At 38.5% G+C, this 19655-nt stretch overlaps 1 protein-coding gene across 2 annotated transcripts in view; it reads right to left on the reverse strand.

Moving 5' to 3' along the window:
- PIP5K1B (phosphatidylinositol-4-phosphate 5-kinase type 1 beta) overlaps nucleotides 1–19655 on the reverse strand; it is a 294504-nt gene that overhangs the window by 51035 nt on the left and 223814 nt on the right. For both annotated transcript variants that reach the window (XM_079112037.1, XM_079112038.1), the window contains 2 exons: nucleotides 18449–18604; nucleotides 14070–14214 (listed from right to left, as the gene is read on the reverse strand). In XM_079112037.1, coding sequence (XP_078968163.1) covers nucleotides 14070–14214; nucleotides 18449–18604 — 301 coding nt within the window. The remainder of the gene's footprint in view (nucleotides 1–14069; nucleotides 14215–18448; nucleotides 18605–19655) is intronic.

Genomic DNA, 19655 nt, shown 5'->3' on the forward strand with positions numbered 1-19655 from the left:
GGCTCAGTAGTAAAGTGTCTCTAGGTTCAATTCCCAGTACAACAAAAATGAAAAAAATTTAAAACAGGAAGAGTTATTTTAGTAAAAGTCTGTAAAATATCAAGTCTAAGCAGTCACATTGGAGCCCTATAACAAGTAACGGTGATTTCCATATGTGCCACAAAGCTGTCCCGGTGGTGGACTTGTTAGTGTGCACCCAGGGACACTGGGAACTTACAGGTAAACTTGGACAGTACTTGACAGGACACTTGGCATCTGCCATTGCAGATGGACAGGTATCAGCGAAATTTGGATATTTCACTAGAATTCCATTTGTCCCGCATGTAGGTGAGACCCAGTAAAACTCTGGTTACATGGAAATCTGAAGAGGCAGTAAAGTTAAAAAGCAGCATTAGCCTGGTCACTGCCATCTTATTAGCACTTGACATCAGTCCTTCCCTTACTTGGGGCTTTCTGTGCAGCACAATGGTGTTGGGAAGACTTCTGTTACTTCCCAACTTAATGTCTCGTGATGAGATGCTCATCAAAGCTAAAATACAGAGAACTCAGTGAAATGGAGCAAATTATGTTATGTGCGTGTGTGAATGTCAAAATGAACCCCACTATTATGTATAATTATAACTTATAAAAACGCTAAGAATGCAAAGAACTCTTTATGAAATAACCTGTTAAGCCCATTCACACTCAAACAGAAACATGCTCAGTATAGATTCACCCATTATTGCTGATTTTGTCTATTTTGAAAGAGGCTGCCTGGAAGGAGGCATCAGGAATTGTAGGCCTTGGTTCTGGTCCTGCTACTTAGTTACATTGCTACCTGAGAATCCTCATTCAGCACTTTTTCTGGGTCTCTCTAGGTTTACAGACAAGGAAGCAAAGGCAGATGCATCTAATTTTACTGACAATTTACAATTAAGGTTTAAGAAAAGACATAAATTTATTAGAAGGGCAGAGGATGAGGACAGGCTCACAGAAACAAAACTTTGGAGTTAGAAAGGTATGCAGACAGGTAGTAAGCAAGCCAGCAAACTCAAGAGACCCAAATCCTACGCCTCCACTGGGAAAAAACAAGGAAAAACAGTCAGAAGACTGAAAGGTTTTATTTTTATTTTATTGTTATTATTATTTTTTTCTTTTGTGGACTTTTTTTTGGGGGGGTACTGGGGGTTGAACTCAGAGGCATTCAACCACTGAGCCACATCCCCAGTCCTTTTCATATTTTATTTAGAAACAGGGCCTCACTGAGTTGGTTTGTATATTGCCATTGCTGAGGCTGGCTTTGAACTCGCAATTCTGCTGTCTCAATCTCCAGAGCCACTGGGATTACAGGCGTGCACCACCATGCCCGGCTTGGACATATGTTTTTATTTCTGTTCTATGAGTGGAGTTTTTAGATCATATGGTAACTATATGTTTAACTTTTTAAGAAATTGCCATACTGTTTTCTGAAGCGGCAGCACCTCATTAGGTCCCTGAGAGCAGTGATGCATTTGCTCTACATCCTTTCAGACCCAGGGGGTGCAAAGTGCTGTCACATTGTGATCTTAACTGGTATCACCATCATAACCAGTGACTTCAGACACCTTTTCATGTGCTTCTAAGCCATTTGCAATTCTTCTCTTATATAGTGCTTACTGAGGCTATTGCTAGTATTATTTTCTGATGAGACCATAGAACAGCATCCATGAACTGAGAAACACTAGAAGGAATTGAGAAAAAAAATAGAAAGAGGAAGAGAATGTGCATTATTAGATGCTGAAAGACCGAGGTCTCTTTCCTGCCAGAGGTCCCAGGAGGCTACCAGCTTGGACTGACCCCATCAAACAAGAAATTGGAATCATCTCTGTAGTAAATGTGGCCAGTTCAACAGCAAAGACTGACAGATACTAACATTGGTTCCATTATAAGGTCCCATCCAAATCGCCTTTAAGTAAAGCTTGACCACCAAGCCAAAAAGCTGACTAGAATCTCCTATATAAAAGATGCAGACTAAAACAAACAGAAAAAGGCAACCTGATTGAAGACTGAGACTAAAAAGGGTGAGGAGACAAAAATCAGGGCAGGACCAAAATTGCAATCCTCATGTCCTCGGAGGGGAATGAGAAGAAATGACAGTCATTTAATAAGGAAAGATGGCTAAGAAACAAAACCTCAGGGAAGAAAAAGAATTCTTAGAAAACACGGTAACGGAAATTAAAAATGGAGCTGAAGGATTAGGAGATAAAGTTGAGGAAATCTCTCAGAAAAAGAACAGAAGGATAAATAGATGAAAATGAAGAGAGGAAAGTAAATACATTGGAGGACAAATCCAGAAGATTCCATATGCATAAAAGGAAGAAGAAAGAGAGCAGGAAATAAAAAAGCAGTTAAGAAAATTTCCCCATACTTTAAAAGTATGAGTTTGCACATGGAAAAGGACCTGAGTCTTGCTACACTTTGTGAACACAGACCTACACCAAGGAGCTCCATCATGAAACACAGAGAAAGCTAGAAAGGGTGGAAATCAGAACAGTACTGGATTTCTCAAGTAACTGGGAACAAAAAGATAATGAGCAAAGCCTTGACAATTATGGAGGGGGAAGAAAGAGTTACAACCTAGAAGTTGAAACCATCTACCCTATCAATCAAGTGTGAGGGTTACAATAGACATAGACATAGGAGTCCTCTAGGATTTTTCCTCTGCTGAGTCCTTTTAACACTAGAGGACACTGGAGATAATGGAAGATGTGCTCCACTGGAATCGGGGAGTAAAACTACAAAAAGGAAGAGGTATATGATAACAGGGGAACAAGTACAGACAGGGGACTAGGATCCTTAGAACAACAGGGAAGGGAGACCCCCCCCGCCCCCCCCCCAGTAACATCTGTGCAGCAAGCCCTAGAGGGCAGCTAGTTCAAACTGGGGCAGGTGAGAGGCTCTATGGAAACTGTTTGCAAGAAAATGAAATGAACAGAAGCTAATGCATTTAAATGGTGTGAGAAGCAATCAAGACAACTGGTGAAGAGCTTGGGTTTCCATTAAAGAAAAATAAATAAATAAATTAAAGGAAGTACAAGACAACTCTATTACAGGGGAAAACCAAGTAATATAGGAAAGGAAAACTACCTATACTGTAGTCAACCCTCTGTTTTGCAGATGGGGAATCCTCAGATTCAACCAACTATAAACTGAAAAATTTTGAAAAAAAAAAAACAATTGTACTTGTACTGAACATGTACAAACTTATTTCTTATCATCATTCCCTTAGCAATACAGTATAATAGCTATGTATAGAGCAATTACATTGCATTAGGTATTATAAGTAATCTAGGGACGATTTAAAGTATATAGGAGGAGGTATGTAGGTTATATGCAAACACTGCATGACTTTATATACAGGACTTTAGCATCCACTGATTTTGGTATCCACAGGGGGTCCTGTAACTTCGGTCTCTCTTGGATAATAAAGCATGGCTGTATACCATAATATTTACATGGTCATAATGCAAAACTCAATATTGACCTAAGTGTCATCATGACATAGGTGTACTATGAAGCAGGAAGTGTGGTGTGGGAGGTAATGGAGGCAGAGAGTGCATGTATGTGGTAGGGATGGAGTGAGGACAAAACGTCAATCTTTATCCCCTAGAGGGAGAAGTTATTAGCTAATGCCTGAACCTGAATGATGGAAGAAAGAGCAATATAAGCGTGCTATTTAGAGATATGGAATTAATTGCAAAGAATTAGCCAAGAGTGTTGAAGACGGCTGCATCTGGGGATAGTCAAGTGTGTGGGAGGAACTTTGAAGTAAAAACAAAACAGATAAAACGGATGGATGACATAATGTTAAAAGGTTCCTTACATTTTTGGTACCAAGGATTGAACTCAGGGGCACTCAACCCCTGAGCCACATCCCCCAGCCCTTTTTGGTATTTTCTTTAGAGACAGAGTCTCACTGAGTTGCTTAGGGCCTTGTTGTTGCTGAGGCTGGCTTTGAACTCGTGATCCTTCTGCCTTAGCCTCCTGAGCCACTGGGACTACAGGCATGCACCACTGTGCCCAGCAGCTCTGATTCTTTCAGGGTAAGTTTTGTTACTGGGATTGGAAAAGGATCAAAGGCAGGGTAAAGGCAAAGAAGCAGACACTTGATCCATTTCCCCAACAAGCTTTGACTTGATCTCAGAATGTTGCCTTCTCTCCTGTCACAACTCAGTGATGACAAAGAAAATGGCCAGTAACAGCAGTTGGAATTATTAGGGCACTGGCTCAGGAGTACTCATAAGGAAATAAAAGACAAAACACCTTCCCCAGCTAAGTGCTTAAATCTCAGAAGAACCTTTCCAGTGTGATGAGAGACCAATGAAAGACAGAGAAAGATTGCCAATTTTTTTCCCCCAAGTAGTGATCAGGATGACATTTTCATTTTATCCAAATTCTTTATTTAAAAAAAAAAAAAAGTCGGGTGGTTTTCCAGTTCTTTTGTGAACTTCCAAATACTTTAAATATGGCTGGCCAGAAAAATAATGAGCTCCTTTCCATCATTATATAATTCATCTTTATTACATTATCTTTGAAAGCAGGCTATTAAATAATTACATTTTGGATTAAAACTATTCTGAATTGAGACTTTATCATTGTCTCCCAATTCCCTCATTCCACTCACCTAATTCTCCTGATGCCCATAACTGTCATGAACTAAAAGCAAAAGACAGCTTGTGGTAGATGAGTTTTGTCTGCCTGTGGGGAGGCTAAGCAGGGTCAGCGCTGTGGAGTGGGTGACTCTTTAGCAGCAGGTTTACACTGGTGGACTTCCGCTGTGAAATTCTTTCCCCTAAAGATCAACAACTCATCTAAATGAAAGGTTATAGAGCTGGCTGCTGTGGAGATAATTCCATAGGTAAGAAAAATGGATTAAACAGAGGATGTCAGGGATCCATTATCTTCTTGCCATGGAGGAAATTACGTTAGCAGCTCTTCCTATATTTTTAAGGTCTATCGGGGAAGCAAACTTAAACTTGGGATTCTGGCAGAGCCCTGAATTACAGGGTCCCTGGATGGAGGGGGACATAACAAGAGCCTTGAAAAGTTCACCCATCATGGATCTTCCAGATGGCCCAAACTGACCATTAAGTGGAGCAGGAAAGCCAGAGAAGCAGGGGATATTAAAGAGAATTTCTCTGCTTGGCTACAGAATCAAGGATCTTTGTAGAAGCAGAAAGGCCAAGAACAGGTGCTGAGCAGAAGTGAAGTTTGGTCTCAGGTCAGAAGGGTTGAGCTGGGAAGGAGGTTTGGGGTGGGCTGCTACTATCTTAAGGCAAGCTGCTTTTGCTTAGGACTCAGCCAGGCAGGTGTGAGGTAAAGAAAGGAACCGAGGTCCTGTCCTCTTTAATGTAATCTGAAAACGCATTTACTTGGTTGCAGTTTGTATTTTGAGCAATAGATATTATATATCAGTTCCTTGAAAGAGCCCAGCTGTGGTTCAGCTGAGCTGCAAGGCAAAGACATCACTTCACTTCTTGATACAGCTAGAGAGGAAGAGTTTATCCCTTTTTTCTTATACCCTAAGAATCCCTTAAGAAGCATCCTAAAATGCAGGTTTCAGGGCCCTGTTTCTAGAGGCAGGTACCCAGATGTAGGAACTGATCTCATTGAGAAGCATTTCTCTAGAGCACCAATGGAAGAGGAATAGAGAATTGGGGGCTCTACAGAGATCCACTCACTGCCTGCAAACCACTCTTCCAAGATGCAGCATAGTGGCTAAAGTCAAGGGAAATAAAGATGTAGGGTTTTGTTTTGTTCGATAAGTTAAGGTATCCAAAGACTGGACAAGTTTCCCCCTTTTCTTTCTTTTCTTTTCTTTTTTCTTTTTTGCAATATGACTTATCCACAAATTAGATCCATTAGAAAACATCTTACTAATATGGGAAAAGCACCTGGAAATATTATCATGCACTAATTCCTCAAAAAATAAGTGTGCATTCTTTGAATTAATGCTGAATCTTAAATTATTCTTCATAAAATGTCAGCTATCTGAAAAATTCACTTCAATTTCCTGCCCAAGCAGAAATATGTGAGGGATCATGTGAAAAACTAATCACTTAGGCTTTACAGAGGCAGTTCTACAGTTTATAAAAAAACAAAACAAAACAAAGAGGCAGGCATCTGCTAAACTCCAGCTGCAAACTAAGTGATGTAAATCCATGCCCTCCTTTTTCTGGTGGTGGGGAGGAAAAGCTAAGTGAACAGGTATCCCGTTAAGCTCTGATGTTCTGTGAATGTGTCCCAGTCACAACTGGAGAGAGATGTGACCCCTTGCCCAGGCTCCCTGGTACTCCCAGCATGCTTCTAACAGTCTTAATTCCTGATACGAGACATTCTTCTCTTGGGAATAAAGCAGGGTTTTGCTTCAGAATCCTCAGGAATGTTCTCCTCTAAACGTGTCATTTTTTTTTTGCGACCTAGTTTCCTGACACTGGGAAAAAGTTGACAAAATCCTTCCCTTAACTATACCCACTCCATGATGTGTGTCTGCTCTAGACCGAACTATATTGAGCTGATGAGGGGATGCAGTGATGGCTTCAGAAACCAGGTATTGGCAATAAAGTATGAGTGTTTTGCCGGGAAATGCCTGATGGCTCTTCTTCCATGGGCGTCTGCTGCCTTGTTGTGTGGATTCCTCAGTGTTACAGACCTCTAATTCTCCAGCTAAAGAACCTTTCTATCTCTCCCATGTGTCTGGAATTAGTTAAGACATCTCTGTGAGTATTTACAACCTATCAGTACCAGGAAAAGCATTACTGTCAGATTTGTTGGTAAATACTGCAGTCTGTAATTGCACAGATCATCAAAAAAAATTACAGCTACTTTACATACTATCATTACATTGGTATGTTAATAAATTGGTTCTATGATTCCTTTCATCAGAGTACAAATTGATTCCTGTTCATGCATGCCCTCTCCCTTTGTAAAGCTTTGATCTTTGTAATTATTATTATTTTTTTTAAAGATCTTATATCTACCTGGTTTTCGCTTTGCTCATGAAGTCATTATTTACATCCTGTGTCAGCTGTACTTTGCAACTCTGGGGTTGAGAGTGAGCAAAATGTATTCTCCATTCCTCATGCCCCTTTGCTGGGTTCTGCCTCTGGCTCTCTTCTTCCTCATTTTTCTTTCTTCTGTCTTTGGGCAGTATCTCTGAAGGTGGCTGTGTTCCTGGCACTATGCCAGCTCTTTAGGTAGTGTCTTTCTACATTGTCCCTAAGTCTAACTTTGTGGGTGTCAGAGCTAATGCTGTGAGCTGCTTCCTGTGGGTATTTACCTGGGTTTCTGCATCTTCTCCCATCCTTCTTCCAGTTTTCCCATACTCTGTAACCAATTCCCTTCAAAATTCTGTTTCCTTGACTGAACGTGGACTAATAAAGTGCCCTCTGATGGCTTTTTGCCAACAAACAATTTACATTTTGTACCGTATAGTGGAACTTATGGGGAAGTTGCAAGGTGTTGATACCTTAAACACTTAGCTCTTTTTTTTCTTTTTTTTGTACTTGGAATTGAACCCAGGAGTGCTTTACCACTGAGCTATATCCCCAGTCCTTTTTTTAAAAAAATTAGTTATTTTTAGTTATACATGACAGTAGAATCTCCAAATCTTAGCCATGGGAAGATTTATCCACAGTGACCACTGTTTTAAAATTCCCATTCCTGGGTCCTACATCATACTAACATAATTCCAAGAAAGTAGTACTCAATAAATTTGAGTTGAATGGAGGTAACTTAAGATTTGTGATATCAATTTGATCATTATCTATTTTAGAAGACAACTCTTATGCCTGACTCGTGTTTCCATAGAAACTTCTATTAGAATGGTACTCTTGCTCTCTGCCTCTTCACCTGCTCTTCCCCAGAAGACACAGAACTTACTCGTCTACAATGTTGAAAGAAGAAACTGGCATGTTAGTTTCAGCTGCAAGCTCCCTCAGTCCTTTTTATTTTGAGACAGGGTCTTACTTAGTTTCTAGGGGTCATTCTAAATTATTGAGGCTGGCCTTAAACTTGCAATCCTGCCTCAGTCTGACCTGCTGGGATTACAAACATGTACCACTGCACCTGGATAGCACTTGATATTTCAACAAATATTCTGATGGCACTTACTATGTGTCAGGAGGTGTTATATATGCTTTCCAATTATTATTTCATTTAATCTTTAGAACAACCCACTGAGGGCAGAAATATAATAATCTACATTTTACAAATAGGGAAACCAAGGCACATAAAGGTAACTTGTCCAATATTAGACAGCTGGAGGGGGCGGCTTGAGGGCTAAAGTCTGAAGTGATGATTTGTTATGATGGCAGAGCAAGAGGTGGTGGAGAAAGTAGATGTTTCTGCAAGCAAGAATAACCAGATTTTGAAGCATAACAGCAGGATCTGAAGAGGCCAATTCAACATTCGGCAGCAACATGGACACTGCCTGTGAGCTCTGGTCTAGGGTCCCAGCACAGCAAGTAGTTATGCTATCCCCAGTAGAAACTGCAGGTGTACCCTGCCCCTTCCTTGGGGTTAGGGTTAGAGACCTGGGATCACTAGGAAATCCTTGCAACCAATTTTCATTTACAGTAGTAAATATTCCTGCTCACCTTGTAACATCAACAGAAGTTACAGGGTTTTCTAAACCAAGCAGAAACCTTTCTAACCAAAGTCTCTTCTCTGTGATAATGTAGTGACTCCAAGTTCACCTGGAGAGCTGGAAATCAAAGTTGGAGAAAATAGCTATTTCTGGTTACTTATGAATTTAAATTAATGGGCTATTATTTTTAAAGGGTTTGGACACTTTAACATCTTTGGAAATGAAAATCCTCACTCAAAATCACAGAGAGAGACAGGGAGAGAGAAGGCAAAACAGATGAGAAAGAAGAGAACTTGTGCAGATGTGACTGCATTTCCATTAAAAGTGTCATTTAAAACTCATCTTGCCACAGACGTGACAACACAAATAAGCACAGCTGTGAAATAACAGACCCAGTCCTTGTCCTTTGCATCAGTGCATGGGTGAATGGCACGGCTCCAGTTTTTAGCCACATGGTCTTTAAAGTTATCTAATATTGCTAAGCATCAATTTTTTCATCTGCAAGCTAGAAATAATAAACATACTTACCTTATAGAGATGCTATGAGAATTAAATGACTGGATACATGTAAAAGGCTTAACACAGAGTCTTACTAAGGTCTAATAATCAGTTATTACAGTAACTGTTATTATTATTAGATTATTATTGACGACTTGAAATATGATGAGCACTATGATGGAAAAGTTACCAGAGCATCACTGATGACTTCTAGAACAAACACCACAGGTAAACATTAACACAAGTCCCCCTTTTTGCCTACTAGAAATACATTAGTTATTATGCAGCAAAAGAAGATGGCTCAGACAGGGTAGGAACTCGCACTAGGAAAAATACTCTGTGCACAGCACACAAAAAGGATAAGACCTGGAGGCCACCACGAAAGGATGACACAGCGGAAAGAACAGGAGATCTGGACCCTAGAAACCAATGTTCCAATTGAAATCTTACCAGCACACTTGGATGTATCACCTAAGCTCTCTGCATTTCCATTTCCTGCTCTTTCAGAAAAATCTAAAGAATGGCCTCTAACCCACTTTGGGATAGCTCTACTTTAAATGTGAGTGGTAAGCAATTTGTGGGAAGGGGGTTGTGACTATAGGCAACTGTTTGCCCCTCTTCTAGGTGTATGGTACTTGAAGAAGGGGGCCCAGGACTGCTTCAGATCTGCTGGGTTGGCCTCTGAGATCTAGAGCACTTCATTCACTATTTAAGGGGCCTTTGCCAGCTCTCCCTCCATGTGCAAATGACCAGAGGCTTCTCCTCTGATTCATCTGCTCTTCTCACAAAACTCCAAGTGTCTTCAGGCTGAGTCAACTGTTAGAAACAGTCACTAGCAAAACATAGGACTGGATGGAGAGGTGATGCTGGTAAGGACATCTTCGATGGAAAATGTAAAGATGGATCTGAACGAAGTTGGTTTTTGATTCTTATGCATAATTAGAGCATTAGCTTTGCTGCCAACTGTGCAGGAAATCATGAAAAGAATGAATATTCATGTGTGTAACTTATTTCTACAAGTTCAACTACTCTTCATTTTGAGATAAAACTTATTTGCTTCTGTATTTCTTAGTGCTCAGTTTATACCTCCTTTAAAAGAACAGATTTCTTACCATGAAAGAAAAATTCAGCTGTAAAAAATTCAAAACTTAAATCCACTATTTGCCTGTGAGGCCTGTGCCCTGACAATTTCAATTCATTTCTACAATCTGCATGTTCTAACACAAGGCTGTACAATAGAACTTGAAAATATATACTTCAAATCAGCAGGTTAAATATACACTTTTAAGATGATGCATTTTTTTTCTTTGCTTCCTAGTCAATTTTTGGAGAGAAAAAAAGGGAGAATGGATTGTAAGAGACATTGGCATTTTTGAAGTTCTAAAGAATAATCCTTAAAAAAAAGAGAAAGAATTCTAAGAGACAGCAGTTCCTCCCTGCAGTATGTAATTTAGGTGGAGAGCCATCCAGGTACTAATCAATACCTTGCAAAGTTAAGGAAGCTGAAAAGACTGACAGAATGACAACTGCTAGTCGAAGTATTTACAGCTTATTTTAGCACAGATATGAATAGCACAATGTCAAAATGAGAAAACAGACATTTCAAACAGAAAAATGATTCATAGATAAGGAGAAAAATCTTATCTGGGAATTATAACATCAATATTCAACACATTTTCATTTTTTCAATGCATTTTCTTCCTAGGATGTTTGTATGAGGTTTTATAACTTAGTAGATTAGATGGACTTAGAAGTGTGTCTACTTATTGCCTCAAAAATATCACATAGGGCAGAGTAAGAGAAAAAATGTAAACAAAAATATGACAATTTCTTTAGTTTGCTGGTGAGGTTCCCTGTAGAATAACTAGGTTGGGAAAACAGGAATGTGGCCTCCTAGAAATTCTTGTGCCACTATTTCTCTTTGGGGTATTTAGCACTTCCACTTCTTTTCCTTCCTATTTCCCTAAGGCAATGGCTGAGACTCAAGGTATATCTTTCAACCTCTTACATGCATCAAGACTGAAACCAGAAACACCTATGGGAGTAGGCAGATGACAACACAGAAGAATGAAGCAGAGCACAATGACCTGGAGGTCAAGGGTTCTCCCTTCCAGCTGACAAACCCCAGGAGGAAATGGCCAAGTGGCCTCAAAGCTACTGACTTTTTAAATGAATCTGGGTGAAGCCATTTGCTTTCTGAATGTTAGTTCATTTTAAGAGTATTTTGGATTCAAAGAAATATTTTGCTCTGGGTTGCATACTATAAACTGGACACCTGCTTGTTAGTGGCCTGGGCTATAGTGTTGCTGGTGGGCCAGCCTAGGGAGAGCCCAGGACTGCCTTCCAAGGCCAGCCTAGAGCCCACTCTCCCAGTCTTTCCATACCCTTGGTAAGCTCCCAATTATCTTCTCCTTCTGTTGGAATAGTTTCTTGTTCTTGCTACTGAACCCTGACTGATAGCTAAATATAAGAGATCAAATTGCAACTTGGAGATACAATGCCAAAGAAGATTTATTTGAAGCAATTTACTTCAAAAAAATAGAATATGTTGTATTCTATGTATTTATAATTTGCCAAAATACATTCTACTGTCATGTATAACTAAAAAGAATAAATAAAAAAAAGAAAAGGAAGCATATCATAGAGAGCTGATTTTTAAATTTCCCCCATCCAAATCTATATGCTAGCCAGAATCAGCATAAAGAGAAGTACCAAGAATTATAGCACAGCTCTGCAAATATGCAGAGTAGAGAATACAGAGAAAGCTTCCTGGACTGGGAGTCAGGAGGCCAAATGCTGGGAAAATGCCCTTATTAATTCTCAGGAGTTTAATACCTTTGGCTAAGAGATGGGATACTTACCAACAACAACAACCCATACTACCACCAAAAACACAAGCAAAATGTTCAGTCAGAGGGAGGAGAAGTTGTGCTCCATTTGTGTACAATGCGTCAAAATGCATTCTACAGTCATGTATAACTAATTAGAACAAATTAAAAAATGGTGAAAAAACACACAAGCAAAAAGTATTTTAATTTTTTTGTGCTGAAATTTCAGTAATTGTTTTGAGCATATCTAAACATACGCCCCGGATTATTACCTCAGTAGCAAAGTGTAAAAAAGCATCATTGCATCCCATGAGAACTGTTCTTGACCTCACTGAGGATCCTGCAGCTTTCCAGCTATCTTTCAGGCAGCCATTTATTTATACTTGAGAGAAAAAGAACATTATACAGACTCCTGTGTTTGGTTGCACCATACAGATGATTAATTTACCTACCAAATGTGAACATTCAAGGTACACATTAATATTAGCTATTACACATTACTTTAAGTCATGTTAAATCTCTCCAATCCAAGGAAGCTAATCATATCCAATGCCTTTGATGTAGTTCAGGTGAGTTAAATAATTTATAATGAAGTCATGTTTATTGTCCTTGAAAACAGATAATCCAAAGATAGGCCCTGCTAAGATCTGTGGCTCACCTTGTCATTTGTTTCAGTTCCCCAGACCTAGGGTGACAACTGCCTAACTTGCTACCTCCCTGCTCCTGCATCTAGTTGAAAGAGAAGGAAACAGGGACATAAAAGAGTTAATATAGCAAGTCCAACTACCAAACTTTAATTTGCCAAATGACCAAGCTAGAATCTACAGATATGCATGCATTAAAAATGAATCTAGCATATTGATTCCTTTGCTGGAAGGGAACCAAGCTGCCAGCCTGGAAGTAGAAAATGACTTAGGGTATAAGAAACCTAAGCTACCACATAATTTTTTTTTCAGTGCTGGGGATAGGACCCAGAGTATTGTGCATGCTAGAAAAGTACTTTATCAGTGAGATACATCCCTAGCTCATAAATAGGATCTTAATTCTTGGGATCTAGGTTTCAACAAGAACTAGTTTAACCTATTAGTTCCTCTCCTGGAACTGGAGTTAGTCATACAATTGTATATATAAAATTAGAAGAAAAAAAAATCAGTGAAGCTCACAAATAATTCTCTGATCTTTTTGTAAAGATGTCGTTTTCTATCACGAGAACCAATATTCAAGAATATTTTGTTTAAAAAGGAATAAAACAAATAATTACATTTTTATCTAAGAAATTTTAGTAGCCTACTCTAGTACTTAAAACCACATTAAATATTTGAGAGTCACTGTGTTAGTTTCCTATGGCTGTTGTAATGAGTAATAATTTGGTGGGTTGAATCAATACAAATTTATTATATTACATCTCTAGAGGTGAGAAGTCCTAAAATTTAAGCTGTTTGTAGGGCTGTACTCCTTGGTGGATGCCCTAGGGAGACTCGATTTTCTTGCATTTTTTTCAGCTTCTAGACTCCACCTGCATTCCTTGTTCATGACTCCTTTCTCCATCGTCAAAACCAGCAGCACAACATCTTTAAATTCTTCTCTCTCTGTCCTTTGCTTCTGGTGTCACATCTTCTCTGATTCTGATCCTCCTATTTTCTTCTCACAAAGATCTTGTGATTACATTGAGCCTCTCTGGCTACATTTGCAAAGTCCTTTTAGTCATATATGGTAACCTATTTATAGGTTTCAGAAATTAGGCTGTGGACAACTTTGGAGGTCATCATTCTGTTTACATAGTCACTAAGGTTGCACATACAAAAGAGAATATTGAAATATCTTTGCAGCTATCTGTGTAATATTCCCAAGACAGCTTGCTTAAAAAAAATTCATTCACAAGAAATTACTAGAACAAAACAATGAAAGATTTGTATTCGTTCATAGAACCAAGCGTATAATTTCTACATGACATAATGATTATTAAAAAGGACAAACAGGAGGCTTTTTCTGCAAATGAGTTTTTGCCAAAGCAAAAATCAAGCAAGACCTTTCTCCCTGAGCAACCTGGTTGCTAGAGACAACATGTGCTTGCTTATTCAGATACTGCTTTAAGTCTAATGCTGATGTGGTAACAGTCTGATCATGCTAAGTGTTACCTGTTTGAATAAAGCGTAGTCCTGTCGTGTGCATAATGTTCACTGACATACAAGGAAGAAGATGAAATCGTGGTTGTCAAGGAAGCAGCTTCAAATAGTGATGGAGTGCTGGGCACCAGGTCTGGCCTGTGTCGGGATCCCAGGGCTGGGGAAAGAAAGGTACATACAGTCATGGATCTCAATAATACATGCTTGCTTTTGTATCTTTAATAACTAAAATGAGTCTAAACCATTCATTTTACATATCAGGCTGCAAATGAAATTACAAATTAACTGTGATTTTCTGAATTACAGCCGAAATGCAGAAGAGCTGCTTGCAAACAGGTTAAACAGAAAGGAAACTGCATTAATTTCCAAAATGGCTTATGGAAATGACATTAGGGATGTTCTTTTAAAAACCTAATAAAGTGATTTACTATTTCAAAATGATGGCATGAAAACTCCTAGGGGCTTATGGAGAGATAATTTGAGAGAGATTAAAAGGATGACTGGCAGATGAATGAACAGAGAGCAAACCTGCTTTGCCTTTCCTATAGATGCACATATTTATGAATCTCAGATAGACATAAGAAGACTTTTCAAGGGCCAGGAAACATAGTTCAAAGAACCAACAGTTTGCTATGCCTTAAGCTGCAGGAGCCCAAGCGTCCTCTCTTGTTAGGAAAGAGAATATTCCAGGCTGAGCAATCAACCACTCCCATCTCTCAAGAGTCTATGTGGATTCTTTTCAATTTTCCCCATAAACTGAACTAAAACATGATAATAAATTAATAAATAGAATATAAGCTTTCTGGCATTCCTTGATAGGCACAACAGATTCAGAGTTACAAACTTTCAGTGTATAAATGGAAAAGGGCTCATAGGCACTACCATGTGGGTATGAGATTTGGGGTTTGCTTCTTTTTCTTTTTTCTTTCTTTCGGTGCTGGGATCAGACATAGGGCCTTGTGCATGCCAGGCAAGGGCTCTTCTTTGTACCACTGAGCTATATTCCCTTCAGCCCAGGATTGGACATTTGAAGAAGTAACATATTATGGGGTAGAGAGACACAAATAGGGAAAAATGGGGCATGGACAGGACTGGACTTTGGTCAGGAAGCTAGAAAACACATTAAAAGGTATAGACAATGGAGCTCTGCTTCCAGTTCAGGAGGAAATAAAGAACCGCCATGGTGAATACCAGATAATGACCATATAAAACCATGAGTAACCAATGTGCTCAACATTCAAACCTCAGAAAGGTTTCAATTGAACGGGACATCTGTTAGCAATCTTTAATATACTTGGATTCTGACTTCTCATTAAACATGGAGAAAAATATGAAAACCCTCAATAATATTGAAACCTGGGTCTGAAAAATAACCTGACATCAGATTCCAATGAAGTTCCACTAATTAGAAGGCAGATGGAGCTGGATTTTAAGAATACTTAGGTCTTGGGGATGACTAGCTTTCTGTCATAACTCAGAAATGACCTGAATGACAGAGTATGTAAAAACACAATCTGTCCAGCGACTGAGTGTCTGGTCAGACAGCATCTAAACAGTGGGACACTGGGCAACTGGCTCTCCCACCCTGGAGAGCAGCTCTGTGAAGCAAGGAACTACTTCTTTATTCAACTGCGTCTTTCTTTTCTTTCTCTTTCTTTCTTTTCTTTCTTTCTCTCTCTCTCTCTCTCTCTCTCTCTCTCTTTCTTTCTTTCTTTCTTTCTTTTTTTTTAAAATCAATGTGATAGGTAGAATTCTAAGATGACTCCCAGGATCCACACACTTGTATGACCTTTCTGTGAGTGTGGGTGGAACCTGAAAATATGATGAGATATTACTCCTGTGATTATTCTATGTGACTTGTCAGAAAGGGATTTTGCTGATGGAATCTTGGTTACTTTGAGTTGGGTAACTTTAAGTTAGTCAAAAGGGAGATTATCCAGGGCAGTCCTAGGTAATCAAACAAAACCTTTAAGTTTGGGTCTAGGGGTCTGAGACAGGAAGAGTTGAAATGTTGAGGGGACTGATTTGCAAGGAATTCTTTTTGGAGATGAAGGAGTCTACATGACAAGGAGTGTAGATGGTTGCTAGGGCCTCGGCATGGCCCTCTGCTATCAGGCACAAAGAAGGGACACCAACACAGCTACAGGAACTGAATTCTGTGGACAATATGATGAGTCCCCATCTATGAACCCAGTCAAGCTGACCCCTTGATTTCTGCTTTTCAGACCCTGAGTATAATACACAGGTATGTGATAATCAGTCTTCTGACTTACAGACCTGCCAGTTAATAAAGAGGTTTTATTTTAGCCTGCTAAATTTGGGGTAATTTGTTATATGTCAATAGAAAAGGAATATAATCTAATCATGCTGAGGATTCCAGAAAACAAATGGTTAAAAACTGGAGGAAATTTTGGTGATGACTTGGTGCACTCTGAAAGAAGTCCCCCAGTATGCAGTTTTATGAAGAGGCAAAACCTGAACATGAAGGGGACTGTATAGGAAAACTTGTTTTAGGAGAGGTTATAATAAAAGAGGAATATGCTCCAGGGCTGGAGTTGTGGCTTGGTGGTAGAGTACTTGCCCAGCACGTGTAAGGCACTGGGTTCCATCCTTAGCACCACATAAAATACAAATAAATAAATAAAGTTAAGAAAAAGAATATGCTCAATAGGGATTTCTTTGAGTCTCAGAGACATCTTCAGGTGTAATATCTCTAAATTTGAAGCAATTGGTCTCACAATTCTTCTGAAGGAAAAAAAAAAAGTATGATACGTATATTTAGTGCTTCCCATTTCCAGACTTTCTGGGTATGTGGTAGTGTATTTATCTCTAGCCTATGAACAGTGGGACCTATTGCTTGAACTTCAGAGGTCATATTGAGCAAGTGTTTGCATGTTTAACTAATATAGTTTTAAAAATAAGTCTGCCATCTCTTTCATGTCAAATGTTTCTTTAATTTCTCTAGAATGCCATTTCAGGAAATTGTGTTTTCTGTTTTGTAAAATAACTCACGTAAAAGAGCTCTTTTGTTGTCATTGGCATTAAAAATAAATTCAGAATAAAAAAAAATAAGTCTGTCCTATTTCCCAGAGTGCAGACACCTGTAGTTTTATGTGCGCTCAGAAAACCAGGTAATATGGTGAGGGAAACACCAGGGTAGGGCTCCTTAGGGGAAAGGGGTGGTGTCTGCCAGGAATTGGAGTCATCAATTCAGGCAAAAGACCACGGGCAACTCTTTTGTTGAAATAAAACTACTTGATAAAAGTTTGGTTTATGGAAAGATGAGAAAGAAATAAACCCAATAAAGCACATGTAGGCGAATGTTGCAGAATGGGATGGGATTAACACCCAGAGGTCTCTGAGGAAAAAAAAATCCTACAGGAGCACTTATTTTCTATAGGAAGCAAAAGGCTTTTTTAGGAAATGTTGGGATTCTCAAAAGAATATACTGATAAAAAAGAATGTACTGATAGACAAATTTAAAATATTGCTTCCCTTATTGAATTATAAGAGAAAAAACAAATGGTCAACTGAATAAACAGAGAAAAATATTTAGTAAAATTCAGTACTCATTCTTGATTTAAAAAAAAAAAAAAAAAAAAAAAAAAGGATTTCCTTGATCTGATGAGGGGTACCATGTACAGCAAATTCTTTTTCAACCGAGAAACATTAGAAGCATTCCTTTAAAATCAGGACAAGGCAAGGCTTCCTACAATCACACTTCTAGTCACCATTGTCCAGATGTCCTAGCCAGCAAGGAAAAGGGAAAAGGGACGAGAGGTCTATCAGGCCCAGCAGACAGCCAGAACTCCCAGTCTTAAGAAAGAGCCTACTTCAAAAGACAGAAAAAAAATATTTCTATATCTACCCAAGGAAGGAATCTAACAAAATGAATGTATTCATGCCATGTAAGGAAAATATTATAAAACTTTATTTAAGTTCATTAAAGCTCTAAATAATTGAAGAGGTAACTTGTTGCGTTGCATATGTATATGTATATACATGCTCAGAAAGTCTAGGAGTAAAAATAACAAAATGCTAATATGTTACCATTGGGTTGTGGGATTAGAGATTTTTCTTTTTGAATATTTCAGCATTTTCTACTTTTTATCATAAATTATAAATTGTATTGTTCATGATATTTAAAATTTATATGAACTTTATATGATATATGATATATGTATATATCATATATGTATATATGATATATGTATATATCATATACAGCCTTGAAAAATTTAATTAATAGAGTATTTCTTAGAGCAGGTATTTTCTAACTTTTCTACTGTGGTTTTATATTACTTGTATAAATAAATCACGCGAATTTTAGTTTTTTTTTTTCTTTCTTTTTTCTTGCAGTGCTAGTGGCTCTGGTTTTTGTAAGTCTTTACCTTCTTCATCAAGGCTGCTAAAACTCTGTCCTTCGGTCAAGAGATCCCGCTTCTCATCCTTCCACTCCTGGCTAACTGAAGACACGATCTCCTGAGAGGTCGCCTTCAAGGCGGCAATGGAGTTGCACCGTTTCTTAGAAGGAGAGGCTTTCAAAGCTGGGCCGCAAGGGAAGGGAGAGACAAACACAAATACAAAACCAGATTCACATTGTTAAACTCATATTTTATTATTTATTAGCATTTTAGTTATTTCAGTGAAAGGTGAGAGCCTTCTTATGTATATTACATATTATATCTTATGCATTACATGGAAAGTCTTATTTGAAGATATATAAAGATATACATGTGTGTGTGTGTGTGTGTGTGTGTGTGTGTGTGTGTGTGTGGTTTTTTATAAAATTGTCTATGTTTGGCCATATAATTTGTTCAAAATGACTTGACTTAACCCAAAATATCCTAGAATAAGTTAGAGTTGAAATTTCTTTCCATATTTTAAAATAAAGTCTTATTTGAAGTCAATTTCAAATGTTTTCTTGCTAAAGAACTACTTCCCCAGGGACTGAAATAGAGTAAATAATATTCCATGCATGTATGATTATGTCAAAAGGAACCCCACTATTATGTATAACTAAAATGTACTAACGTTAAAAAAAAAATTACAGATTTGTGGATCTCAAAAAAACACAAAAGAATTATTTTCCTTCCTCCAAACAATGTTTTTCTAATTCTGGGAGTAGGCTGGGTGAATGGGTAAATGCAGATGGTAAAGTATGGAGAATTCTCATGACCCTGGTGTTATTAACTGGAGACTGGGAATTTCTAAACATGCCAATGTTTAATCTTATACTCACGTTGCCCAATTTAGCCAAGTTACTTCTGGTTGCTTTTTTTTTTCCCTGTTACTTTCCACTGAAATTTCCTACTCTCTTTGGATCTTTTCTAGGTCATGGTGATGTGAGATGCGTAATTCACTCCTGATCTTTGTCCATACAGCATTCTCCGTCTTCAGAAGTGTGTTGGGAACCTGAACCTAAGAAAATGTCTTGTCTGCTGAGGGCCCTGAGCTGATTAAGTGGCAATCAGATTGTCCCCACTTACATTCACTCCTGCTGTGATCATTCTTCTTGGCTTAATGTTGTTAGAGAATTCATTGGAGGAAAATGGAGGAAAGAAGTTGAAGCTTCTTTATGCTCCCCTGAACTTATTT

The sequence above is a fragment of the Sciurus vulgaris genome (genome assembly GCF_902686455.1).
Source record: "Sciurus vulgaris genome assembly, chromosome: 15".
Taxonomy (NCBI): domain Eukaryota; kingdom Metazoa; phylum Chordata; class Mammalia; order Rodentia; family Sciuridae; genus Sciurus; species Sciurus vulgaris.